The sequence below is a fragment of the Bos grunniens genome, chromosome 9, assembly GCF_055505025.1.
Source record: "Bos grunniens cultivar Pamir isolate PY7600 chromosome 9, Bosgru_T2T1.0, whole genome shotgun sequence".
Lineage (NCBI taxonomy): Eukaryota > Metazoa > Chordata > Mammalia > Artiodactyla > Bovidae > Bos > Bos grunniens.
The window spans coordinates 39,826,083-39,853,063 of record NC_141173.1 but is presented as its reverse complement, the minus strand read 5'-3'; the positions used below and the strand labels follow the sequence as shown (position 1 = coordinate 39,853,063).

The window sequence follows — 26,981 nt, the reverse complement described above, 5'->3', positions numbered from 1 at the left end:
TAAAGAATAAAATCCTTGAATGAAGTTGCTAGATCAAAATGTACATGAAAAAGAAAAGAAAGAATAAAAAAACAAGGGGAGAAACTCCCTGGCAGTCCAGTGGTTAGACCTCTGTACTTCCAGGGGCCTGGGTTCAATTCATGGTAGGGTAAGTTCCCACAAGCTGCACAGTGCAGAACCCCCCTCCCTCCAAAAAAGGAAGACGAACTACCAAAATACATACGCATCTTAAATTCTGAAAACGACTTCCAAATTGTTTTCCATAGAAAATGAACATTTTATATTCCCACCAGCAATATGTGAGAATGCCCATTTCCCCTTCCTCTCATCCTCCTCAAGTTATACTGTATAATCAATCTTTTCTAATTAGGGATAAAAGGTATGTTGTAGTTTTAATTTACATCTTCATTATAATAAAATCACACATCTTTTCCTAAGAATTCTCTTTGTTCACTTTTTCTATTGGATTACTTTCTAGGAGCTCTTTGTATATTAAGAAGAAATTAGTCTTTTGTGAAAAGTGTACAAGTAAGCTTTACCAGTCTATTTCTATTTTAAGTTTATAATTTTTGTCTCCATATAGAATTTTACTTTACATTGTAAAACTCAGCAATCTGGCTTCAGTTCTGTACCATACTTTGAAAGGCCTTCACCATTCCTGCTACTGTTAAGTCAACTTTAGTCGTGTCCAACTCTGTGCGACCCCACAGACGGCAGCCCACCAGGCTCCCCTGTCCCTGGGATTCTCCAGGCAAGAACACTGGAGTGGGTTGCCATTTCCTTCTCCAAAGCATGACAGTGAAAAGTGAAAGTGAAGTCGCTCAGTCGTGTCCAACTCTTCGAGACCCCATGGACTGCAGCCTACCAGGCTCCTCCGTCCATGGGATTTTCCAGGCAAGAGTACTGGAGTGGGGTGCCATTGCCTTCTCCTTCACCATTCCTAGATTAAAATAATTATCTTACGTTTTTTGTTTGTTTCTACATTTAAATCTTCTGACTCACCTGGAAGCCAAGTTTTTACTTTTCCAGATAACTAAGTAGCTATTCCAACACTCAGTATTAAAGAATCTTCTTCCCTACTAATAGGAAAGGTAGCATCCATTATCATACACTTAAGTTCTTACACACAACTCAATTTCTGACCTCTGCTCTATTTCATTTTGCTGTGTCAAGGACATGCTACACTGCAAAAAAATTTAAAATTTAAATCAGTTTACATATAAATATGTATAATAAAACCAGAAATTATTGGCTTTCTTTAATATAAGAATAATTCTGCAGTTCCTAAACTGAATTTATATAATCAAATTAAACACTTTCATCATGCAATCACATATTTTAGTTGATACTTATTTGGGAGCCCAATATCAAACTCAAGGCTTTTTCTCATGTTTCTGATAGTTTTTCCTTAATTTTGTATATATATTCTTTCCAAATTATAAAATAAATATATTCTCTGCTGAAAAATACAAACTACACCTCCTAGAGATAAGCAACCTTTATATTTTGGTGCATTTTTAATACATTATTATTTCATAAACTGATTTTTCTCACATAATATATTGATAGCACTTTCCTGTATTATTTTATATTATACTTATATAATAATCATGAAAACATGATTTTAATGACAAATTCTACTAAATATGCCCAATTTATGTAACCACTTCTCGGTTGCTGAACATTTGGGGTTGTTCCCTGTTATGCCTATCATCTATTATTGATTAATTCTTGCAACAAATGCTTGAATTTCAAGCACTGTGGTAAGCAACCAACCATTGGCTGTATAATGGTGAGCAAAAATGAACACATTACCAGCATTTATGGAGGTAACTGGGAAAAACAAACATTAATCTCCTACGTATATAAAAATGACAACTACAGCAAGTGTTATGAAGGAAAGTTTATGAAGCTTTGAGAGTCTATGGTAGGGAAGGCTTCCCTGAGGAAAGATAAATTGGAGTTTAGGTGAAGGAAAAGGAAAAACATTCTAGGCAGAGGGAACAGCAGGTTCAAAGGCCTCATTGTGGGAGGAGCATGGCAAGAATAAGGGACTGAAATAAGGTCAATATGGCTGGAACATAAAGAGCAAGGCAAGAAGGACATGGCTCAAGCCATGACTGGATAGAGAGGCAGGGGCCAAACTGTGCAAGACCTTGTAAGACATGTAGACGCCACCACATAAGACATGTAGCTTTGTCCTTATCCTAAATGCAATGGAAAACTACTGAAGCTTACCAAGTAGTAGGGGGATATAATAAGGTTTGCATTTTGAAAAGATCTCTCTGATTACAGTGTAGAAAACAGATTAGAGGGGAACAGAATAGATTGGGGTAGGCCAAGATTAGGAGGCTATTGTTGTAATGCTAGTAGTTTAGACTAGGGTGGTGATGGATAATGAAAGAAATAGACGGATTCAAAAGATAACCAGATTTTGTCAAAAGATTTACATTCGTAGACCAAAATCCCTAAAACTGAAATTATTGGGTCAAAAAGCATTTCAAGGATTCTGCTATGCATTGCCAAGCTACTGGGCCAAGACCAGTTTTCTTTTCATTTGTGAATTGCCTTGTATCTGTTCCTCTATTAGAATTTTAAAATTCTTTTGAAATTCCTTTAAAATGACTTAATCCATACTTCCTTCATGAAGCCTTCCCTGACTCCCCTTTTGGCCTGCCAGGTGGTCACTGAACACATCCTCTGAGTCCTCACTTTGTCTTATACACATTTCTTTTATATTCCAATTGAACTATGTTTGAATTATGTTTACATGTCTATCATCTCTCCTACATTGTGAGCTTGTGGAGGGTAAAAGTTGTTCATAAGTTGTTCGTTTAAAAAACAGCTCAATATATGTACTAAGTTCTCATTAAGTGTTCACTGAATAAACTGAATCACATATTATAAGATTCCACTGTGTCCACAGATTTTAGAGGACTCCTGTTTAATAAGCTTCTGATTAACTTACGGGTTATTTAAGTCAAGCGTAACACAGAAACCTAATAAAATTTGGAACTCGGGCTTCAGATACATACTAAAGTAACTAATTTTGTTTGTGGTAAAACACTACATCTCAGTAGTGCTCCTGAAAAATCTTTCTAATATTTATATTCAATAGGCATTGTGTTATGTTAAAATATTGTTAAAAGATTTAGCAAAAAAAAAAAAAAGGCTATGAACAAACAAGACTTTTATTAGAGAAATTATTTGTCATCTAAGTTGTTGATAATTCATTAGCTAGAGGAAGACTGGGCAGGGGGTAGGGGGATGATGGCAGAGTTCCTTACAGTACTCTTAAAGTCAAGCAGCTCCCTCTATAGTCTGTTTGGCCTACTTTGTTTAATTACTTGCTTTGTGAACATCTCGCTCACACTCTTCTATTTACTCCTCCTCTGCATCTCAGCAGGGAAGCTTTTGAAACGATATTTCTGTTTTAAATTGATGCTGAGAAAACTGAGAAAGCTGTCTAAGCTCAACACGAAGTGAGTTACATCAGGCAACTAATAAGCAAGAGTTGGGATGTGGTAACTGGGCAGCTTCCCAGATTCACCTGAGTCAGTTCCTCATAGTAAAGCCCTAGGATTTTGAAGTGAAATCCCAGAACACTCACACCCATATTCAAATCTAAGTGAAAAAATAAAAAACGCTGTCTTGTACTGTAGTTAGGTATAACTTGGGTTCTCTCCACTAAAACAAGTTACCAAAAAGTTGTTAAATTGCTCAATACATTGTATGTCAAAACAATATTCAAGTCATTTTTAAATGAGTGAAAGAAAAGCAAAAGATGTTTTTGGGTTTTTAAAAATAATTCCATCACTTACATATAGAAAATTTAAGTGATTCTCTCAGGAACCAATATCCTCAACCAGCATGGGATTAAATCAGTCAGGAGTTACCATTCAAATCTGAATGTACCAGTTTTTAAAATACCTTTTCAAATTTCACCAACTTAAGATATGAGAGCTTTCAAACCTAATACACTAAATTTATTTCTTAAATTACTCAAATATGCCCTCAAAACATAGGACAATAGGAAGTCAACTGGACTGTTTTCTAAAGCAGAAAAATACTTTTCATGCAATAATAGAAAACTGAACTAGTAAAACTCTAATAAATGAATTGGTTCAAAATTTTATAATGTACATCTGAAACGGTCACTTTATTTGGAAGATTTCTTCTGCTGCTATTTTTCACAATTTCACTTGAAACGCAAACTCAGTTTAAAAACATTTTCTCCAAACCAACGTAAGGAATTGAGGATTCCCAAAATTAACTACTATATAGAAAAAACTTAATTTTATGAGTCTGTAACATAGATTTACCGTGTTACAATTTTTCATTAATTTTACTAATTAGTAGATATATAAACAGTTTGTGATTTCAAACAATAAATCTGTTTTCATTAAAAATTCTAGCATTCAAACTAGAGAACCAAATTGACTTCTTTTTTATATTATTTTCAAAATGTATTTTAATAGGTGGCTGGACTGGTTTTCTTTGGGGAGACAATTCAGAAGCAGATAATAGGATAGTTTTTGTTTATGCTTATTAACATTAATTTTATGTGCTAGAAATGATGACTTGATTTCTGAAAGCTGTAAACTCTTAATGTATGCCAGTGACATCAAAATTTTTCACCTTTTGAGGAAACACAAAAATTTTATAGTAAACTCAATTCAATAATCCTACAACTTACAGTTTGAAATTCTCTGTATCAAGTTTTGTATCGTTCAATGTGTATACCAAAAAACTCTGATTTACATTATACATTTCAAGGTGTATTTTCTAAAATCCAGTTTTTTTTTTTTAAAGGGGGAGTGATGCTGGTAATCTATTGTAAGATGGCCAAGAGGAAAGAAATAAGTATTTCTTTCGTCTTTTTTTAATACTGAGAAACAAAAGTATACCATATTCTTTATTTTTTTAAGAATTTTTTTCATATAATAAAATTAGTACTAGCTCACAGTGAAATTTTTTTTCCACAAACAAAACTTGCCTATAAAACAAATCTTGCAAATCACTCAAAGATACATATTTAATCACTAGTGTAGAAAAAAAAATTACATGTAGAAAAGTAACCCAAACCATATAAATTGTAATACCCAGTATATGCCACAGTATTATCACGTCCCCTGATAATTTCAAAATGTGGCTGAACAGAGTTATATCAACATCACTATCTTATTTTTCCTCTGTACCTGAAGTGAAAAAAACAACAACAGTATATTACACTGAAATTCCAATTAGAAATAAATACAGCACCACTATACTTAAAAGGGCAGAAAATCTATCCTTTAAAACATTTTATTGCCTCTATTCTCCAGCCTCTAAGTTTCAGGTGTTACACTTTCAACAAATGGTTAACAGCATTCAAATGCCCCAACTTAAAAACTCCATATAATCAAAAGCTTTGTCACTATTTTAAAAAGAAACATCAAATATCATTCTATCAAATCTCACTAACAACACTGAAATTTTTAACGACGAGAATTCACATTAAAAGATAACTGCTTAGAATGAGTGCTTGAGTTTGGAAAGTGCTATTATCTTGATAGCCCACAGGAAAACTGACTGTAGTAATAAGATGAATGGTGATTAGGGCAAGGAGCATCAAGTGGGAAATGCTATCTAAAATCCCATAGGGCAGTACATAGCTAGAGAGCATCTCTTTCTAGGAGGCAGCTCCATTATTTCACATAGGCAGTTCAAAGCGTGTAGAAAAGCAAAACAATTTAAAACCTTGCAAATCTGGCCACTATCCTACTTACACTATCATAAATTCCCAAGAGCTTCTGAGAACGTAGCTTCTGTCTCCCCACCCCACTTGTTTGAAATAGTTTTTGAAAACAAAACAACCTATTAAAAAGCGTATTGTCTTAAACGTACGTGTATTTAAAATGCAATCCTACAACCCAGCATAGGGACATTTCTTTAATGCTTGCGTTGCTGGGCTTAGCTGTGGTTCTTATGAAATTGACGCTATTCAGTGGGATGTTTTACACTGGGCGACATAAACATGCATTTCCTACTTCCGCGGATACACACTTCCCTGAAAGCAACGCACCTGGGGGCGCAGCCCTGCCCCCAGACTCCTAGGCTTTACCTGAAACTCTAAGGAGTTACGACCTGCCCTCACAGCAGAACCACATGGTCACTTCAATGAGAAAGATTATCTGGCCCCAGGCGCCACTCTTCAGCCCACAGCATCTCCAGAAGGGGCAGAGGAGAGCGCTGCTGAGAAGAGGCGACGAGGAGCGACTGACAACAGAGCTGACACTTCCCTACTCCTCAAGCCGTTTCCATCAAGGGGCACTTGGGAGACGCAGAGGGTGTCCGAGGTCCCACCAGTCAACCACCTCAGAGAGTTGCCCTGCGCGCCCGCTCACGGAAGACATGGCGCGGCCACCTGACCCCGTCCTCCGGGGCGAGAGCGACGCCCGCTCCGCCTGCCCGCGCGACCCCGAGTGTGCGGACCCGGCTCCCGACCGCTACACGCAGTGTAAACACTCGGCGCCCGCCGCCTCCCCGCCTGGGGTTGGATGGGGGGAGGAGGGGGCGGAACGCTCGCGCAGACCCACATTTTTGCGCCTCTTGTCATGCTCGGGAGGAAAAGGCAAGGAGGGCGAAGGGGAGGGAAGACGCAGCAGCGATCAGCCGAGAGGGCCGGCGCCGGCGGCGTGCGCGCGGCGGGGAGAGCTGCCCGGGCGCCCGCCGCTCCCGCCCGCTCCCCGCGCCCGCTTACCTGCCGGGGTCGCTCCGAAGATTCGCACCACCGGCACCTTCTTGACAGGGGCCTGGGTGAGGGGGGATTGGCAGATATCCAGCCCCTGCAGCGGGCTGGCCATGTAGTAGTCGGCAGTCACTATCCTCACTGAAAACATGTTTGCCGCCGCCGCCGCCGCCGCCTCTTCACTAGCGACCTGGCAACGGCAGCAGCAGCGGCGGTTCCTTCCGCAGCGGCGGCCCCACAGCAGCGGCGGCGGCGGCGGCGGCGGCGCCCCCTCCCCTCACACTCAGACACGGCGAGCCGCGGCGGCGGGCGGGGCGGCGTGGGCACTGCTGCCGCCGCCTCCTCAGGAGCACCCGGCGAAGGGCGACCGGGGAGAAGCCCTCGCGCTTTCGTCGGTGCTGCTGCTGGTGCTACCGCCACTGCCGCCGCCGCCGGGAATTACACGGGCTCCTCGGTCCCCGGCTGCAGCTCTTGTTGCCATGATGATGATGTCACGGACGCAACCACTGGGGGAGGGGAGAAGGGGTTGTGTGTGTGTGAGCGTGTGGGGCGAAGGGAGGGCCAAGAGTAGTTGGGGGAGGGGACACGGCGGGAAAGGGAGGGAGCGGGGCGGGCACCCGAGCGGGACACCCACGCGGGGGGCCGAGAAGGTGTTTTCTCCCCCCGCCCCCGGGCACACCGCGAGGGCGGAGGCTGCAGGAGAGCCGGGCCCGCGCTGGGCACGGGGAATCGATGACTCGGCCGGTGGGCACGGCCACCTGGGGTGAGGGGCAGCGGAGGGAGGGGGCGGCGGAGCACCGATGTCATAGATGGGCTCGGAGGGCCCGGCGGGGAGGGGGACGCCAGTGTTCAGGGTCGTTTTTTGGCGGCTAGGCGGGATTGGCCGGAGCCGCGGCGATCGCGCTCGCCTCGCCGACCGCCATTTCACATCCTGCAGAGAAGGCGGGGGCAGCCGCGGAAACGGCCTTTTACAAGGTAAGAAAACCCGCCCGCAGGAGCGGGGCGGGGGGAAAGGCGAGGCGCAGATCTCGTGCCGCCGCGGCCTCGCGGGAGGCGGGGGCGGCGGACGCAGCCGGCCCTTCTCAGGTAACGCCGCGGCCTCGCGCGTGGCCCAGGGGCGGCGCGAGGGGCGGGGGCGCGCGAGCGCGGGCTTCGGCCTATAAAAGGGCCGCCCCGCCGTTCCCTCCCGAACGTGCGAGACGCCGAGCCCCCTCCTCCTCGCCGCCGTTCTGCAGTGTCTGCACCCGGCCGCTTAATGAGATTTATTCACGCTCGGCTCTGCTCATCTTTGCCAGGGGTTGGCAGATCCAGTGCACAGGGATTTCCCACAGCGGTGTTTTTCTCCCGCCCCTTTGCTTCCCTCTCGCCGTAGTATATCCTTCCTTGGTTTTCTCCCGGGGCCCGCAGGCTGCGTCCCGGGCGCGCGCCTGGACATGTAAGGACTTGTCAGTTCCCAGTGACCTCCCTCCTCCCCTCCCTTCCCCAGCGGAATATAGGATTAAGAGCCCTTCAGCGAAATTTTTGGCCAAAGAAAAAGGCCCATGAAAGTCACCGCATCAGATGTGGACTCCCAGTGTTACTCATTAATGGTTTGTGTGAGGGTTTACTAGCCTAAGGCCAGAAAGCAAAAGGGAAGGACCGTTAGACAGAACAATTTCATCCAAAAAGGAGGGGTGCGGTTGTGAAAGCGAGGGGGGAAAAAGAGGGTAGTAAGCGATGCAGCTGGGTTGTCCATGATATTGGAACCGTTAGGTTTTTGTCTGACTTGGTCACTAACACTGGGCGTGACCTTGGACAAATTGGGTTTTTTTCGGGGCCTCAGTTTGCTCATCTGTGAAACGAGAGTTTTCCCTTAAAATTTTATAAGTTTCTTCCCAGCAAAATTATTTAAGCAGTAGACGGCAAAAACCGTGGTTTCAAGTTTGAAATATACCACTGAATTAGGACTTTTGACAGTCATTTTCAGTCTATCCAAATTAGAGATCATTTTTTCACACATGTATTTCCAGGTGTATTTTAATGGTTAATAGGTTGCTATATATTTGAAGTGTTGTGAGAGAGATCCTCGTTTGGAAATACTGTGGTTCTCAAAGTAGGAAAACCAGAAAGCTCAAAGGGACAGAGCACTGGTAAGCTGTCTGTAAATTCCATGACATACAATGCTAATAAGAATCTGTGCTCCAGGGAATTGGAGACTGATTACCACATCAAATTAGCCTGCGTTTTCAACCTGAGAGCATGATTATAAACATATCTTGCAAGATTTCTACTAATATCCAGAAAATTACCTAGTATTTTAAGAGGCAAAATCTCTTAAGTTGATTTAAGTTTTAGAAGGCAATGGAAGTTATTTTAAAAAAGGACTACCATACAAAATGCAATTTCTGGAAAAATATCTTGTACAAACTGAATATCAGATGCACAGTACCAGTGATTCTCACAGTATTCTATGCCACTAGAGTGTTCTTTAAAATTTAATATTTTGAAAAAAGATTTAATAGCTTGGCCCTTACTAAATCACATTTTTGAGGGATGGGACCTGGAAATCTGTATTGTTAGCAACTCCACCCACCACTGTTGTGGTTCTTCGGTAATATAAAATCATGAATGCCTGTACTATATTACAATCTAGTAAATCCATAAATATTTATACTATTCCTAACTAGAAAAAGGTAAAAGTGTTCTTGCCTGGGAAATCCCATTGACAGAGGAGCCTGGTGGGCTACAGTCCATGGGTCACAAGAGTTGAACACAATTTAGTGACTAAACAATTAGCAACCATCAAATTCACAGATAAGCTATTTCTAGAAAATGTTTTCTTTCCTCCTACCTCTTAAATCAACATCATTTACTTTAAGAAAAGGCAATTGCAACCACCATTCAGATCCTTCTAGAACTCCAAGGAAGGAATGTTCACTCTTGAAGAAAAATATTTGCAGCATGAAATTAGGATATTGTGTCCAGTTGCATGTAATTAAATTAATGGTCAGATTGAAAGCCTGACAATACTTCCCTAATTAATCACTGTCAAATGTGTTTTATAAATATATTCTTCAGAGGTAAGAAAGAGCTCTGGACTCTTGAGTTAGAGAATGAAAAACCATCATTTACTAGGTAAATGAGTTTGGAAAGATAACTGTTTTGGGGGGGGTTCTTTCCTCATCTATGAAATGGAGAATAATTCCTGTTTGAACTTTTATGGGATATTATATGACATAATGTATGTGAAAGTATCAAAATAAACTTTGACGTCCAGATATTTAACTCATCTGAAAACAGTAAAATCATTTGGAACTCTTAGCTACCTACAATATGAGAAATGCCGAAATTGAACTCTATACTCAATAACTGTAAAGCATCTTTTTTAGTTGTTACTGTTAAGTGACTATTTGCCAAATGATTTGAGATATAGTGAGAAAGCAGACATGTTTCCTGCTCTTAGAGGTTTTATAGTCTAGCATCACAGAAATGTATTACAGTCATATCAATGAACATTTGATCATCTCTTCTAGTTCACTGACCTATGCTCATCATGTCATGCCTTTAGTAAAAGCCTGCTCAGCCTTCTATACTAATACTGTTCAATGTCTATTAGCATCTGCCTCTTAGCAATTTATAATCTAGAACAGAAAGCAATGGATACCATAATTTTTTGGCAGATATTATAAGATGGCTTACTCAACACTTATCCAACCCCCTTCTAGCTTGCTTTTCTGTACTTTAGAAGTTAGAAAATTGTAAAATACTGTTTCAACACTGCCTTGCAACTAGAGTACTGGCATGGATAAGTGGTGTGCTGGTAAGTCATTAAGGATGGCTGGAGGAGGGGAAAGACCCTGATTTCTAGTACTGACCAATTTTCATTGTGTGAATACTCCCAATCTATCAAAGTGGTTTCACTGAATGGGGAGTTAGTTGGAGAAGAAGCTGACAATTACCAGCTAGCTTTGGCCTTTCACTCCATGCGACCTAGTTTCCAGCAATCAAATGCGCCCATTCAAGACATAGACCTGAAAATGAGCAACACAATGCCTCAGCTGCACTCAGGGCAATGGGATTTTCTGGCAAACACCATGGCAGAGGTGTCTGATTCTTCTGAGTAGCTGGGGAGGAATTCTGGCATCCGTCTTGGGAGTCATAGGTGCTGTGGCAAGTGGTGCTACGGTGGGTTTCTGCTAGAATAGCTATGTGATGTGGGATGAATGTTCTTCCTGGGGTGGTTTTTTTCTGGATGTTGTTTCTAGCGATGTATTGTTTGGTCCTCTCAGAGATCTATGAGCTAAGTACTATCCTTTAATCCCTTGCTGCTTAAACTAGCTCAGTCACAGTCAGCTACACAGTTTTTTGAGCCCAGAGCAAAATGAAAAATGTAGGGCCCCTGTTCACAAAGCAGGAAAAAAATTGCCATTACATGTACTGAAAATATAAGGCTTTTTCTTTCTTCTGTCATCTCTCCCTCAACTTGTCGTGCTGTTTTTTTAATTTGTGTTTTAATGACATTCTGAGTATATAAAAATTAGAATTTTAGATTATTAGGATGAATTTTATCATTTATCTTTAATTGTGCAGTGCCATTTATAGATGCAAATATAAGAGCATTTAACTCATACACAAAATCACCAAAATTACACAGTTCATATTTTGTAGTTTGTACATCCCACAAGTATGTATTTTGTGCTTTTCAGAGCAGTGTAAATACAGCATACAATCATCTCAGCTGTTTTTCTTTCCCTTCTTGATATGAGCACAGCCTAGTAAGGAAGGACTGAACTGAAAGTAACTATGGGTTGCCCTATCTTTCCCTTCCTTCTGTGTCATCATTTTCAGTGAAAATAGTCATACAGGAAAGTAACACACACAAGAAAGGATATGATAGAGTTATTTGGTCACGTGTGTGTCTTAGGATGCCACTGTCTTCTTTCTGTACCTGACACAACTTCTGGTTGAAATGGAAAGCATTGCCTCTTAGAACTGTCAGTGCCTCCACTAAATCAGTCACTAATGTAACATGCTTGCCTTGTAGCCACTTTGTAACTCTCTGAGTTCCTGTACTACTTAGGTTCATCATAATCCTTGTGAGGCATTATACTGATGTATGCAAACTGGGTATAAGGAAAAAGACAAACAGGTTGCCTCCTCTACTTGCCTGTATGATCCATTGTACCACTGACTTCTTTTATAAAACAGACATTCAAACATAAAAGTATTAAGATTTTCAGCATGGTAACTGCAGAGCATTAAACCAAGCAGTGGACCCTGTATGACTGCACAGTTTGCATGCCCATGAAGTTGACCCTGAGCTCAGTGTTTCTCAAGGGGGATTCTCCTGATATTTTGGATGAAACAATTCTTTATTGTACAGGATATTTAACATCCCTGACCCCTGGGCACTACATTCCGCTGTGATAAAAATGCCCCCATATATTTCTAAATGCCCCCAAAGAGGAGTTACTTCTGTCTACTGAACTCCTGGAGTAGACTCTGCTGTCTGCAGCTAGGAACCATGATCATTACAGATCTAGGAAAGGTCACGTGCAATTTTTGCTTTGGATTCGCAAGCAGAGCAAAATACAGAGTTGAGTTTAAAAGATTTCAAAATTCTCATACCTGGGAGAGCAGAATTGTGGTGATCTTTTTTTCCCATTGTCAGACAAATAATACAAATGACCTTTGTGATGAAGCAAACATTTGGGAATGAAAATTTAAAGGAGACCAGTGAATTTTATGTGTCACTTGCATATAAATGGTAGTTGATTTTTTCTAAGGGAAATTTTTACTCAGTCCTTCATAGTGTCTGGTCTCTATGAAACCATGATGGAAAAGAAACTCATTTCCTCCCGGAAGGGATTTAGAAGAACTAAGTAAATATAGCAAACTCTGGAGACAGTTGCCATCGACTGCTCACTCTCTGAAAAAGATTTCATGCAGGTTTCCCCCAATTTATTCACAGTAGCCATCTGGGTATAAGATAGGTGCATAAATATGTATTGCCTGAATGATTAATAAAATATTTTTTTACTAAAAGAATGGAGTTTTATGTCTCTTTAAAAAAAAAAACTGAAGGACAGTAAAATTAATCATTGTGGTGAGAGCTGAATTTCTCTCTGTTCTTATCTTTTTAACCAGTTAATCTTTTCAGTCACAGGGAGAAACAGAACTTTCAGAAAATAACTTTCAACTCTTCTACTTCCATAAATTAGCAGTAGTAGTTTTAAGGGAGAAACCAATGAGCCTATAAATTAAAGAAGATGTTTGAGAAACAAAAAGAAGCTTTCAGAATACAGTAATATTAGAACTGATGCTTGTGCTCTCCAGGACCCTCATCTAAATTACATATCCAGAACTAATATTGGGGCATTTCCAATGGATTATGCCTAGGCCGGAAAAAACCAAACTCATATAATAAGTAAGGTTAGTTTAAGTTCTCAGTTTAATCAAAATACAAAATCTTACCAGCAAATGTCTGTGGACATATCTCAGGGTAGTTTTCCCTGGCCCCAAAGTCCCCACTGCACAGCTTAAATCACACTCCAGGAGAACTTCCACTAATTGTTATTGACAGTGAACTCTCCTGGGTTTTGATCCTCAATTTACATCCCCTTTCCAAGAGCCAGGAGAGCCTATTTACTGTCAGATGTGTAGGTCACAGACCAACACTTGTGTTTCCTTATTTCAGTAAAATATGTTTCTCTAATCTTAAAGATTTGAAATGTTCAAATCAGTTCAGTCACTCAGTCATGTCCGACTCTTTGCGACCCCATGAATCGCAGCACGCCAGGCCTCCCTGTCCATCACCAACTCCCAGAGTTCACTCAGACTCACATCCATCGAGTCAGTGATGCTATCCAGCCATCTCATCCTCTGTCGTCGTCCCCTTCTCCTCCTGCCCCCAATCCCTCCCAGCATCAGAGTCTTTTCCAATGAGTCAGCTCTTCGCATGAGGTGGCCAAAGTACTGGAGTTTCAGCTTTAGCATCATTCCCTCCAAAGAACACCCAGGGCTGATATCCTTCAGCATGGACTGGTTGGATCTTGAAATGCATAGGAAAGAAAATATGAAAAAGCATAAAATATAGGACATTCAATCCCACCCAAAGGCAGTTATGATTAACATTTTAGTCCATTTTTTCCCTAGAAAATTTTTCAATAAATACTTTACATAATGAAAATACTCTCTTGGGTTCTTTTTTTCACTTTACATTGAGGCAGAAACATTTTCCATGCAAATGAGAATTCTTTGTATACATTATTCTAATGGATGCAGAATACACTGTGTCATGGACTTACAATAGCTTCCATTTTCCTACTGTTGGTCAGGAACAGAATGTTTCAAATATAATGTTATAAATATCACAGTGATTAGCTCCATTTTGGATCCTACTCTTAACTTTGCAGTAATTTACTGTTTATTATTTGACAGGAGCATCAGTTCTCCATACATGCCATGTTCTTCCTCTCCAAAGAAGAGAGAACTGTATGTGATTTTCTTTCTGCCTGGTTTGTTCGTTCACTCTCCACCTCTTTTCCCTAGTTAGTTTACTGTTTAAATTTCAGGTCAAAGATCACTTATGGAGGGCTTCCCAAACTCTGTATTTGATTATGTTTCTCTGTTACACACTCTAATTGTACTGTGTGTTTTTTTTTCCATAGCACTTACCTCTGGTTGCAATAACCCATTCATTTGTGTATTATTTAATTTTTGTTCCCCCCACCCCCGACCCCAACTAGAATACTACAATCATTATCTGGATAAGCAGTGGTTATAATGCTGTTATAAACACAGGCCAATTATTGTGATCTCATGCGTTATCACTGATAAAATGGGTTAAAGCTTGAGGTTGAAATTAGTCCAAAAATACTTAGGTGCCAGTTATTATGCTAGGTACTAGGAATATAGAAGTGAAAGAGACAGGCATGATTTCAGCCTTCATTCTTATAGTCTAGTGCAGGGTTAAGCAAAGTTTTCCTATAAAGGGACAGATAAATTTTAGGTTTTTCAGGCCATATGGTCTCTCTCACAAACTATTCAACTTTGCCACAGAAACACAACAACAATCATGAATCACACATATATGAAAGAGTGAATTCCAATAAAACTTTATTTAAAAAACAGGCAGTGGGGCTGGATTTGATCCATGAGCTATTGCTTACTGATCCCTGGTCTAGTGGAAAAGACAGCTATTAAACAGATCATTTGAGATGACCAAATACTTCAGAAGAACAGGGTGCCATTCTCACATGGCAAAGCTGTCCAACTTAGTCTAGAGAGAAGCTTAAAGACTTTCTTGAGAAATATGACTCTAAGTTAATATTTAAGGAGGAAGAGGAGTTACCTGGGTAAAAGTAAGGGTAACAATAGGGACCACATGCCACAGCTAAGATCAAAGACCACGCATGCTGCAGCTAACACTCGGCACAGCTGAATGTTTTTCAAAATGTGAAGCAGCGGTTCTTGCCAAGTTTAAAAGTACAGCAAAGATTAGTCTTAAGAATGAGGGGAAACATTACTCATTTTTCTTAAGCTGCTGCTTCTGCATTAATATGAACTGTTCTTAACTGAAAACTCATATAAATAAGAAGAAATATACCTTTCTAGAATATCCAGTCCCCTGTACTAAGCATATCCAGGGTCTTTCAAAACTTAATTTATTAATGACCATGACACTTGGCTATATCTTCCTCTTTACCTGCGTTCCTGCCCTCATCCTGAGAAAATCCATCACCCAAAGAGACAGCTTCCTAGCACCAACCTCAGAGTTCCTTGATGTGATCTTCAGCCTCTCACTTCTGTTGCCACATTGAGAATCTCGTCATACACCCAATATGTTTCTCCTCTGACTTCAGAAATATAGACTTCACATCTGGCCAGAACTTTCATCCTATCTTCTTTCATCCAGAACTTTCATCCTAATGGCAATTCTCAGTTCCCTGACGTCTCATTTCCAGTGCTCTTCCCAACTCCGCTGCAGCCTTTACCTTCTCAAGTTTCTCTGAGTTGGGAACTCCATTCCAGAGACTTCACATCTTTCTCCCTATCAGCCTTCTGCCTTCACTTCTTTTGTCTCCTGCTGCGTTCTGTTTTAAATTATCACTCTTGCCAGGAACCATGTCTCCTTTGCTATGTTGCCTTGGTATCACCTGGGAAAACACCAGTTTAACTAGGTGTCTGCTCCCAGGTTGCTGAGTGCACCCAGATAGAGAAAAATAACTGCTGTGCATATTGGCACTTCAGTTCAGTCGCTCAGTCATGTCCGACTCTTTGCGATCCCATGGACCACAGCATGCCAGGCTTCCCTGTCCGTCATCAACTCCCAGAGCTTGTTCAAACTCATATCCATCGACTTGGTGCTGCCATCCAACCATCTCATCCTCTGTCATCCCCTTCTCCTCCTGCCTTCAATCTTTGCCAGCATCAGGGTCTTCCAGTGAGTCAGTTCTTTGCATCAGGTTTCCAAAGTATTGGAGTTTCAGCTTCAGCATCAGTCCTTCCAATGAATATTCAGGACTGATTTCCTTTAGGATTGACTGGTTTGATCTCCTTGCAATCCAAGGGACTCTAAGAGTCTTCTCCAGCACCACAATTCAAAAGCATCAGTTCTTCGGTGCTCAGCCTTCTTTATGTGTTCAACTCTCACATCCATACATGACTACTGAAAAAACCATAGCTTTGAGTAGACAGACTTGTCAGTGCAATAAATTCACCTTTGTTGGTAACGCTGAATTGTCACTTTGTCGGTAACACTAAATTCAGGACCTCCAGTCCTGACTAGATCATTCTCTATCCATACTATTGGGAAGAGAATGTTTTCTTTATAATGTATTAGTCTCTACCCATCTGAACCTCATGCTTCATAAACCAAGATACAATATTATAAATTCTTTGTATACCCAAAAGTAGTATTAGGCTGAATCATTTCAATTACATTAACCTCTTTCTGATTCTCAAATTTAGCTTTTGTACTTATTTTCCTGTTTTACTTTATAGTTTGGGGTCTTGTCTATCCAATAAGGTAAATTTTTAGTGTTTTTAAAATTAATATTTGAATAGTCAAAAAGAACAGTCTCAAACATTATGGAATGAAATGATAATGGAAGGGAAATCACTACTACGATCCTTACCCTTTTAGAGGCAAATCCAAGTAGTCTCCAGTTGTAACTTGGGGCCAGAGGCCTAAGGCTCAGCTCACTTGATTCATTTTATTCTTGCCTTTCCCAGCTTCCCCTTTCCATCATTTCTGATCCCACAAATTTCTAAGAACACACTCCCTTTCCCCCTGAAGTAGGAGGGAAAGCAGTGCTGCATGGATGGGCAACAGCAATGTGTATGTTTGTACATATACTTGTTTATTGAGTGGCAGCATGGTTAAGAATTCAGACTCTACAACCCAGCTTCCCTAGGTCCCTGCTCTGTGATTTTGGGGAGATTACTTTCTGTACCTCGGTTCTCCCGTCCATGATATACAGATGATAATACTAAGTTCCTACCTCACAGAGTGATTGTGAGGATTGAATTGTTTTAGTTACTAAGTTGTATCCGATTTTTTTGCAACCCTGTAGATGGAGCCCACCAGGCCCCTTTGTCCATAGGATTTTCCAGGCAAGAATACTGGAGTGGGTTGCTCTGCCTTTCTCCAGGGGAATCTTCCTGACCCAGGAATTGAACCTGTGTCTCTTGCATTGGCAGAAGATTGAATTATGTGTTTTAAATGAGTTAATACCTTAGAACTGGTAAGCACCCAGTAACTATACGCTATTATTCATAACTTAGAATAATAAATTATTCATTGGGAGGACTGATGCTGAAGCTGAAGCTCCAATACTTTGGCCACCTGATGTGAAGAGCCAACTCACAGGAAAAAACCTTGATGTTGGGAAAGATGGAGGGCAGGAAGAGAAGGGGGCGACAGAGGGTAAGATGTTTGGATGGCATCACTGACACAGTGTACATGTTTGAGCAGACTCAGGGAGATAGTGAAGGACAGGGAAGCCTGGCGTGCTGTAGTCCATGGGGTCACAAAGAGTCAGACACAACTGAACAACTACACAACAACAATATTAATAATAATTAGAGCTTCTTTATTACCTGAAATACACTTCATTAAGAAATGGTGGAAAGGGGAAGCTGGGAAAGGCAAGAATGAAATGACTCAAGTGAGCTGAGCCTTAGGCCTCTGGCCCGGAGTTATAACAACTAGAGACTACTTGGATTTACCTAAAATATATTCATTAAGAAGAGAACAATGATGAAAGCTGGGAGCTATTAAAATTCCATTGATTGAACATAAAAAATAGAGTTTTAGAATTGCAGAGACCCATGAAATGGTTTAGTCCTTTGGTTCTTAACCCAGTAATATGTATCAGGATCACCCATGAAGTATTGTAAAGTCACACTTACCTAGACTGTCCCCTCTCACATCTACCATGAAGTATTGTAAAGTCACACTTACCAGACTCTCCCCTCTCACATCTACCAAGTCAGAAATACCAAGTTCTAATGCCTCTTCCTCTAAAGAACCGTTAAGCTAATTCAGGTCTTTAGATTTTATGATGAGGAAATTTGAGATTTAGAATAAGTAACTTGCCTAAAACTCCAAAGAGTATGTGGGATCCACCTAGCTCTTTGGTAAGTCATCTTCCTATTCTTTTATGTTGTTTGCCAAATACTGACTTTTAAAGAAATTAATATGGGAGTTTATCCTTGTCTCAGCAATATCAGAAAGGATAATATAGGTCTTAAAAGTATACTTTTTCAGCATTTAATTCAAAACAAAATTTATTTTACAATTCATGCCAAGGACTACTGCATGTTTACAATAGAATTTAAAGTGAATTTTGCTGTGCATTTCTTGTGGACATTAGTTTTTACCACCATGCTTGCTGCTAATTAGTATAAGAAAACACTGTGTGGCAGAGAGCTGCTCCACTCAGCCGCACAGGCTGACAGGCAAACAAAACAAGCGCTTGATAAGGAAAGGTAGCTGTCGGCATTAAACTCTTTAGAGCTCTCAATAATAAAATAGGCCTTTCTGATAATTAGGATTTTTTGTTTTATGTTAAAAATTTTTTTAAACCTTTGTGAAATATTCTTAGAATTTTCCAGGCTGAGAACAGTCAATGTAGGAAAATCAGTGGTTATTAGGGTCGTGTTTTTCAGTAACTAACTCATGTCCAACTCTTTGTGATCCAATGGACAGCAGCGCACCAGGCTTTCCTATTTGTCACTTATTAGGTACCATTTTCTTATTGTAGCTTTACTAATTGGTAGATTAAAAATCTAAAAAATATAGCAAAATTTTTTTTCTGAATTTTTGTATTTGATATTGAGTACTATATTATATCTCTTAAAAATGTTTTTCTCTATCCATAATATAAAGGAAAAAAATACATTAGAACTTGTATGTAATCTTGTGCAAAACTATGAAATTAAGGAGATAAGGCAGAAGCAAGAAAATGGAGCTCAAATTAAATCTCTCAAAGCAAATTGATTTATATTTCACTATGTTTGCAATTATAAATTTATTTCCATGTATGTGTTTCTTTGCTAGAAATGATAAATGGCTGCCACCCCAACTTCTGATTCTTAGGCAACTCCATTCTACCAACAAACCACTCATTTTGATTTGGTAAGTGCTATGCATAAGCCCCTAAAGAAGTCTACTATCCCGGATCCCCATCCACTTGTTATTAACCTATTATTTTTTCTACTTTCCTTTGCCTTACTCCATACCATTTACTCTACACATTGTCTCAGGTTTGGCCTTTGGATCTTTTTAATTGATGCTTGTGTTTGGCCTCCTGGCATCTGACTACAACCTGATCATCTTTGGTTTTAGACTCAGCTTCTAGTTCTGAACACCAAGACTTACATCCCTTGATTCCAGCAGTTCAGGAATTCCTGATGCAGCCACTGGCTGCTTTCTATAAGGGATCAGTACCAAACACTAGCCCCATATTATAAACATCCATTTATGTAACAGATTATAATCACCACTACTATGTGTAAGACACAGGAGTAGTTTCTGGGAAATACAGAAAATTAAGTCGTAATAGAAAGCTTCTTAATGCTCTTTAAATCCGGTAAAACAAATAACACAAGCTTATAATGAAGTTTAAGATAGTATGTGTTTAACTCATGAAGTATTTATACAAACAAGACATTAGTTTGAAAAAGTTCCAAATAGAAAGATCCTTAACTCGGGAGTTAACAGGTATGTCGTACAAGAGGGCATGTCCAAAAGAACCTGAAATGTGAGTCATGGATTAAAAAAGGTTAGGAACACTGACTTCCCAGGTGGTGCTAGTGAGTGGTAAAGAACCTGCCTGCAAATACAGGAGGCATAAGAGACCCAGGTTTGATCCCTGGGTTGGAAAGATCCCTTGGAGAAGGGCATGGCAACCCACTCCAGTATTCCTGCCTAGAGATCCCATGGACAGAGTAGCCTGACGGGCTATAGTCCATGGGGTCACAAAGAATCAGACACAACTGAAGCAACTTGGCACACACACACATACTGACACATTTTACCTAGACTTTGAAGGTAGGGTAGGGTAGAGTATACACCACGGGACAAACACGTTTCAAAAAGTGGAACCAAACCGATAAGAACAGAAAAGGGTTTATTGAGAAAAACTTGTTTGTCTAGACAAGATTGACAGTGTAAGTAACAAGTGGAAGAAAGCCTAGAAAAGTAGGTTGAAACCAGATTATGGAAGGCTTTGAATACTGAGAGGTTTATAGTTGGCAAGCATGTTTTGGGGAGTCTGATAGTTTTGAGCAGGAAATGATCGGTTTGATTTAGCATTGCTATACAGGAAGGATTTGGTAGTAAGGAGATAGGCAGGCAGAGACTACAGACCAGGAAGTCAGTCAGGAGGCTAACACATATACTAACCTAAAGTAAGGAGGGCCTGGAGATGATTTCATTAAGTGCCTGTTTTGAGTCCGGTGCTGGTAATACAATTGAGGGCTAGGGCCTTGTCTTTAGTCTCATGAGATACTCATCTCTTAGAGGCTCCTGGAGGGGTCCTGATGCAGACCTTTGGGACCACTTCTGATCCTTGCTAGGGAATTAGATCCTCATTTTACAATAGAACATATTTCCCTACCTTCTAAAACTACTTTTCCATTTTATGAGTCTGCTGAGGTAAAAGTATCCCAACCACTTGCACATAAGGAGAAGTAATTTATTACTTAAGATAGGAACACTACACCAGACAAGGCAAAGAAGAAAATGACATGTCTTAAAGAGGTAACTGAAGATGATGTGAAGATGAGGAGAATGAACTGAAGGTTAGATTAGGGGCAAGAAAACCAGTTAAGAGGTTGTTGTAGTAATCCACCTGCTTGATTAGAAGGGTCTAAACTAAGTAAGAAAGAAGAGGAGTCCTTTGTGGCTACTTCCACCATAATCTTTTCTATCGCTGCCCTGGTACAACTCAGGGTTGGGTAAAGGACTCTCATTTGGAATGAATCTTGAACAGAGAGACTTAAGAATACAAGAAACACTGTTTACTTCTTCTGACTTAGAGGTAATGCTTCTACTGTCAAGTAGTCTCTTTTCTTGTTCCTGTCTTATTTGGAACATGGTTTACCAGCCTTCACGTTGATTCTGTAAACTCCCTAATAAATTCTTGTTTTGCTGTAGTTAGCCCAAATTGGTTCCTAGGGCTTACAATAAACAAACCCTCTAATTGACACTGTATGTGACCTTTGAGGCACCTGTGGATAACCAGGTGGAGACTGTTAGTTAGAAATATGAAACCAGAAGGGTGGTTTTCAAAGTGATGTATCAGCATTACCAAAGAACTTGTTAGAAATGTAAATTCTCAGGCCCCACCCCAGACTAACTGAATATGAAACTTGAGGAACAGGGCCCTGGCAATCTGAATATCAGTAAGCCCTCTGGGTGATTCTAATGCATTGGTTTGAGAACCAATTGAACTACAGTTTAGAAGAGAGTTTGGGGTGGAGATAAAGGTGTGAGTCAAGTTGCTTTGCGGGGTGGGGGGGGGGCGGGCGGGCGGGGGGAGGTTGGGGGGGGGATGAATAAAATCCCAGAAGACTGTAAGAGAAGGTAAACCCCTGAAGTAGATGAAACAGTCAAAGAAGTTGATAGTAGTGCAGTCCAAGAGCAGGGGATTTTAACGGAGGTGTCAGGTGCTATATAGAGGCCAAAGTGGATGAGGACAGAGCCAAAGTGATTGGACAGACCATTAAGAGGTTTTGGTTTCAATTGAGAGAGAAGTGGTACAGATAACAAAAATAAGTGGTAAGAGAACAAAGGTTAAAAAAAAAAAAACAGGATACTTTTTGCAGTAGGTTAGTAGGAGTGCAAGAAAGAAAGTTGGGATAGATGTCTCAAGTTAGCTATTGCTGAATAACAAACATTCTAAAACACAGTGGCTTAAGACAGTAATTATTATAGCTCAAGTGTCTGAGGGTTGGCTGATCTCTGCTGGGCTTGCTCATATATCTGAAAGCCTACTGGGGGCTTTCCTCTAGGCTGGGCTCTATTTCACATATCTGTCATCCTCCTGGGACTCGGACTTGCCTAAGTGTGTTTTCTCATGGAGATGGAAGAGGAGTTTTGTTTTTGGCTTTATTTTCATTGCAGTATTTTTAAAATTATAGTACAGTTGGTGTGTAATATTATGTGAATTATAGGTGAACAATATAGTGATTCACATTTTTAAAGGCTATACTCATTTATAATTATTATAAAATCTTAGCTGTATGCCCTGTGTTGTACAATGTATCCTTGTAGCTTATTTTATACATAATGGTTTGTATCTGTTAATTCCTGGCCCCTGTATTGCCCCTCCTCCACCCTCTCCCCACTGTTAACCACTGGTTCTCTATATCTGTAAGTCTGCTTTGCACTATTTTCACTAGTTGTGTTTTTTAGATTCCACATGTAAGTGATATACAGTATCTTTCTCTGACTTATTTCATTTAACATAAAATCCATCCATGTTGCTGCAAATGGCAAAATTTCATTCTTTTTTATGACTGAGTAGTATTCCATCATACATAGGTACCACATCTTCTTCATCCATTCATCTGTTGATGGACACTTAGGTTGCTTCCATGTCTTGGCAATTGTAAATAATGCTGCTCTGAACTTTGGGGTACATGTATCTTTTTGAATTAGTGGGTTTTTTCTTTGATTTTTTTTTTCTTTCTTATCTGGAAGATGAGTCTTAAGAGGGCAAGCAGAAATATACAAGGCTTCTTGAGGTCTAGATTCCAAACTGACATGCTGGCACTTCTGCCTCATTGCATTGGCCAGGTTATGTGACCAGGCCCAGATTCCAGGGTTGGGAAATAGAATCCACCTCTCTAGAGATATTGCAAAGTGGCATGGTAAAGGCATGGGTTCACATGGGGTTGAAGAACTGGGACCATTAATACCATAGTAGGAACGACAGGAGTATGCTTGAAAGGAGAAACGAAAGAATATGTAGGATGAAAAAGAAGGTGAAGTAAGGAGAAAGATCAATTCCATAGGTCAGAGAATTAACCCTTGAAAAAAAGGAAGAATACTTCTGGGAATGGAAAGAGAGGAATTTGATTGAATTAGATTTAGCAAATTAAATTCAAGATGCCCAGTAAAACTTAAACTTCAGGTAAACAATGAACAAGTTTTTAGTAATAAGTATGTTCTATACAGTATTTGGCTGGAGAAGGAAATGGCAACCCACTCTAGTATTCTTGCCTGGGAAATCCCACGGACAGAGGAGCCTGACAGACTACAGCCCATAGGGTTGCAAAGATCCAAACATGACTGAGCACACATGGCATGGCATACAATATTTGATAAGCTCTCAGTTTGCTATTTTTATTGTTTAAATACCATTTAAATATTTCTGTAATGCAGTATTTGGGACTCATTTACCCTAAACTATATTTCCTTATTTATTTGAAATTCAGATAACTCCTGACAACCTGCATTTTGACAACCCTACTTTGGATGAATTTTCAATAAAGCCATGGTAAGATAATCTGCAAAGAGCTAGATGGGTGCATTGGGGGATTTAATCCTGGAAGAAGTTTGGAACAGCTGCTGTGGACGCTGTGCAGTGTCAGTGAAAGGACTGCTGAGCAGTAATGAGGCCCACTTACCGACCAACAGCAGGACTTTTTCTCAGGTCAGTAGTAATGCTATGCTGCTGAGAAGCAGCGGTAGCAACAGAGATCACCAGTGCAGGCGGCCACCTTGGTGTGCCTGTGTGGGAGAGGCCTGGGAGGGGTTTGGGGCACAGCTGAAATGACTAGGGGTCCAGGTTGTTCATAGAAGCAGGTGAAACCAGAAGGTGAATTGGGAGGCAGAAGATGAAAATGGTTCAGAGAAGTGGAAGTTCACAGTGCAGAAACAGAATTTATTGTCTTGGAAGAATAGCTCTGTGATAATGGGGTTAAAAATCCAATTACATGAGGCAGAACTGGAGCTAAATTAAAAGCAGGAGCTCTGGAGACAAAATACCTAGCTTTGCATTCCAGGTGTGTGATCATGGTCAAACAATTAAATTCCCTATGACTTAGATTTTTGTGTGTGTGGTAAAACATGAATAATAATGGTTCTCACCTCATAGGGTTACTATGAGGATTTACTGTGAGGATTAAGTGAAATAAACTGCACATAGAACAGTATGCCTTGGTGTTTGCTATCCTTTTATTATTTTACATACCATTTACATGTATCTATAATCAATAAATGTGAATAGAGACTGTTATTTGAAAGACAAGTAGCAAACTATACATTGTGTGTTCTGCCTTCACTAACAAATGCTGTGTCTAGAGAATACACAATTAGCTACCTGTTGAAGTTGTAACTCAACGCAGCCTTTACCACTTAAGTTTACTTTTCTTTACTGTTACTATAAGAAAATAATTATCCTGGTCAAGTCATATCTGTCTCCTCATTTCCCCCTAGGTGACCATGCTTGGGGATTTTCGTAGTTTGAGTAATTCCCCTGAGCTCTGCCACCCAGCAAGTTAAAGAGGACAAGATTGCTCCCTGGGGATTGTAGTTCTTCGCAGGTCAGCGGCTTGTTTTCATGAGGTCTGCACCCTGACCTGGCCTACTGTTAGGAGCTGTTGTGTTGGTGGTTTATGCTGTTTTTAGCTGTTTCTTCCATCTTACACAGTTATTTGTATATAAGGATTTTTGAAAAGTAAATGTCTTATAGGACTGTTTTGCTTCTACAAAGAAAAATTAAAACTGTTTCAAAGTAATTACTTGTGTTTTTTATGTTTCTATTTTAAAATAAATGAAAGTATTAATTGATGTTGCCTGGAAAGAAAATGAAGACCGAGAAATGGCTATGCTCTTGGTGTTTTAAAATAAGGTAATATTATTCTGTTTGAATGGCGCCTTCTAAGGAATTACCACAGTCTCATACACAATCGACTTAAATGCATTCTTTATCTTTAAAAGGAAGCAGAATAGATCATTGAATAAATCACACGTGTTCACAGCCTTGTCTGGTGTAACCATATACTACACAAACACATTATTCTCCAGTCAGGAGGGTAAGGGGACATTTGAAGCGGGGCTTGCCCTTGCAGAGACCTTTTTTTGTTTAAAGAATAGTGCAGTGAAAGACCACACAGTAGAAGATAACAGAAAATATCTTCCATGCCTTCCGCCACCTTTATACTTTCTTGTTCTCCTTTGTTCTCTGAGGACATCTGTGGTAATGATTATTCTGTATAACTCATAGGTACATAGAAGGCATATCATATTTCATTTAATTTTGTCTACTATAATTATTGCTCTCTTTTACATCATGCTATTGTAGATTTTTAAAATACTTTTTAAAAGATATGAAAGATGTTACCAGAAATTTATTAGTTGGCTGTGGATATCTAACTCTGAATTTAATAAAATTTAATAAAATTACATTTTAGGAAGTCTAGTAGACTTATCAAGCTACATCTTAAAGAGGTATATATACTGAGAGATGAATTTCATTTTCCTTTTTGTGGCATCAATTTCAATGAATTTTTTTTACTTAAGCATTTAAAAGACTTTCTTAATTATGAACAATAGTGATAAGACATTTTGGAGGTTTTAAAATAGGTCCGTTTCAAATGTTTTCAATATTTTGATAGTTGCTTTGCTGTCTATATTATGGAGGAAATTCAGAATTTAAGTTTTTACTTCTTTTTAGGGGTTCTTATATCACCTCTCATTTTTGCCCTAGGTTGATCCCTTGGGGATTTTTGAAATTTACGTTTGAAAGGGTCTTTTTTTAAATGAATGCAGTAATTTTTATTTAAAAATTTTTCAAACATTTTAATTTTATTGCGAAAAATGTCAGACATATGCAAAACTAAAGCAAGTTATGTCTGAGCTTTAAGTGAGATGTCCATACAGGGACTATGTTTGTTAATGCGGCAATATTCAGGGACTCAGGAAATGTTTGTGACTTACCGCATGCTTGAAAGAATTTGTATAAATCAAATTTTTTAAATTGTTCAGTCATTTCCCCATCTTTAACAGGTTGTATTGCAAATGTTTGTTGGTTGTTAGCCAATTTGGGGACCTACAGATGTGTTTCTCATAGAAACAATCTTAAAATGGCTATTAGCTTTTCAGCCTAGCTCTCAGTAATTATCTAATTCATAGTTAAGGGAAGCCCACACATCACTTTTAACATCGTTTCAGTGAGAAAATACTTCTTTTACAGTCGAAGTCCTGGGGAACACCACCCCCGCCCCCATCTTCCCTTCCTCTAAGTATGGATGTACAGAAGGAGAGTCAGGTCCTCCTTAATGAAGATTTATATCCATAATGGGTCTTCACCAAAAGGAGCAGGAACTCAGAGGACCCTAGGAGTATGAGGTGGGGGATGGGAGTGCACTCTGTACATTCCATTCTGAAATTATTTACTGTTTCCGTTGCTAAGTGGAGTTTGTTTTTGTGCTTTTTTTTTCTAAGGACTTTTTATTTAAAAAAAAAGTTTCACAAATACTCTATTGTATCTAAAGTTTTCATTTTACAGGCTTTTTTAAAGGAAGGCTTCTGGTTATTTTCTTCTTTAAGTTTGTGGCATAGAGGGAAATTATTTTTACTAGCTGAGATATGCCTAAGACAACAGGAAAAGATTCCTGACTGCTGCTGCTAAGTCGCTTCAGTCGTGTACGACTCTGTGCGACCCCATAGATGGTAGCCCACCAGGCTCCCTTGTCCCTGGGATTCTCCAGGCAAGAACACTGGAGTGGGTTGCCATTTCCTTCTCCAATGCAT

At 39.9% G+C, this 26,981-nt stretch overlaps 2 protein-coding genes and 1 long non-coding RNA gene across 68 annotated transcripts in view; 1 reads left to right on the top strand and 2 right to left on the bottom strand.

The window, feature by feature from the left end:
* Positions 1–7,225, bottom strand: part of REV3L (REV3 like, DNA directed polymerase zeta catalytic subunit) — a 177,994-nt gene extending 170,769 nt beyond the window's left edge. For 14 of the 17 annotated variants that reach the window (XR_015132838.1, XM_086317268.1, XM_086317275.1 and 11 more), the window contains exon 1: positions 6,743–7,225. Coding sequence is in view for 5 of the 17 variants with exons in the window: in XM_086317262.1 (XP_086173388.1) it covers positions 6,743–6,881 (139 nt within the window). In the remaining 12 variants the exon portion in view is untranslated. The remainder of the gene's footprint in view (positions 1–6,742) is intronic. The other 3 variants (XM_086317269.1, XM_086317276.1, XM_086317271.1) reach the window with 2 other exon arrangements.
* The window catches only part of LOC147365827 (uncharacterized), a 99,156-nt gene continuing 79,054 nt past the window's right edge, over positions 6,880–26,981 (top strand). For 5 of the 50 annotated variants that reach the window (XR_015132858.1, XM_086317308.1, XM_086317309.1 and 2 more), the window contains exons 1-2: positions 6,880–7,474; positions 7,604–7,705. Coding sequence is in view for 5 of the 50 variants with exons in the window: in XM_086317308.1 (XP_086173434.1) it covers positions 6,880–7,474; positions 7,604–7,705 (697 nt within the window). In the remaining 45 variants the exon portion in view is untranslated. Of the gene's footprint in view, positions 7,494–7,603; positions 7,817–14,149; positions 14,204–17,497; positions 17,640–19,274; positions 19,353–21,145; positions 21,259–21,509; positions 21,707–21,858; positions 21,999–22,161; positions 22,369–23,659; positions 23,878–24,662; positions 24,965–25,006; positions 25,078–26,981 lie in introns of those variants that run through there. The other 45 variants (XR_015132864.1, XR_015132863.1, XR_015132852.1 and 42 more) reach the window with 41 other exon arrangements.
* LOC147365828 (uncharacterized) overlaps positions 13,138–26,981 on the bottom strand; it is a 35,124-nt gene continuing 21,280 nt past the window's right edge. Inside the window, exon 2 of the long non-coding RNA XR_015132890.1 lies at positions 13,138–13,760. This is a non-coding gene — a long non-coding RNA (uncharacterized LOC147365828). The remainder of the gene's footprint in view (positions 13,761–26,981) is intronic.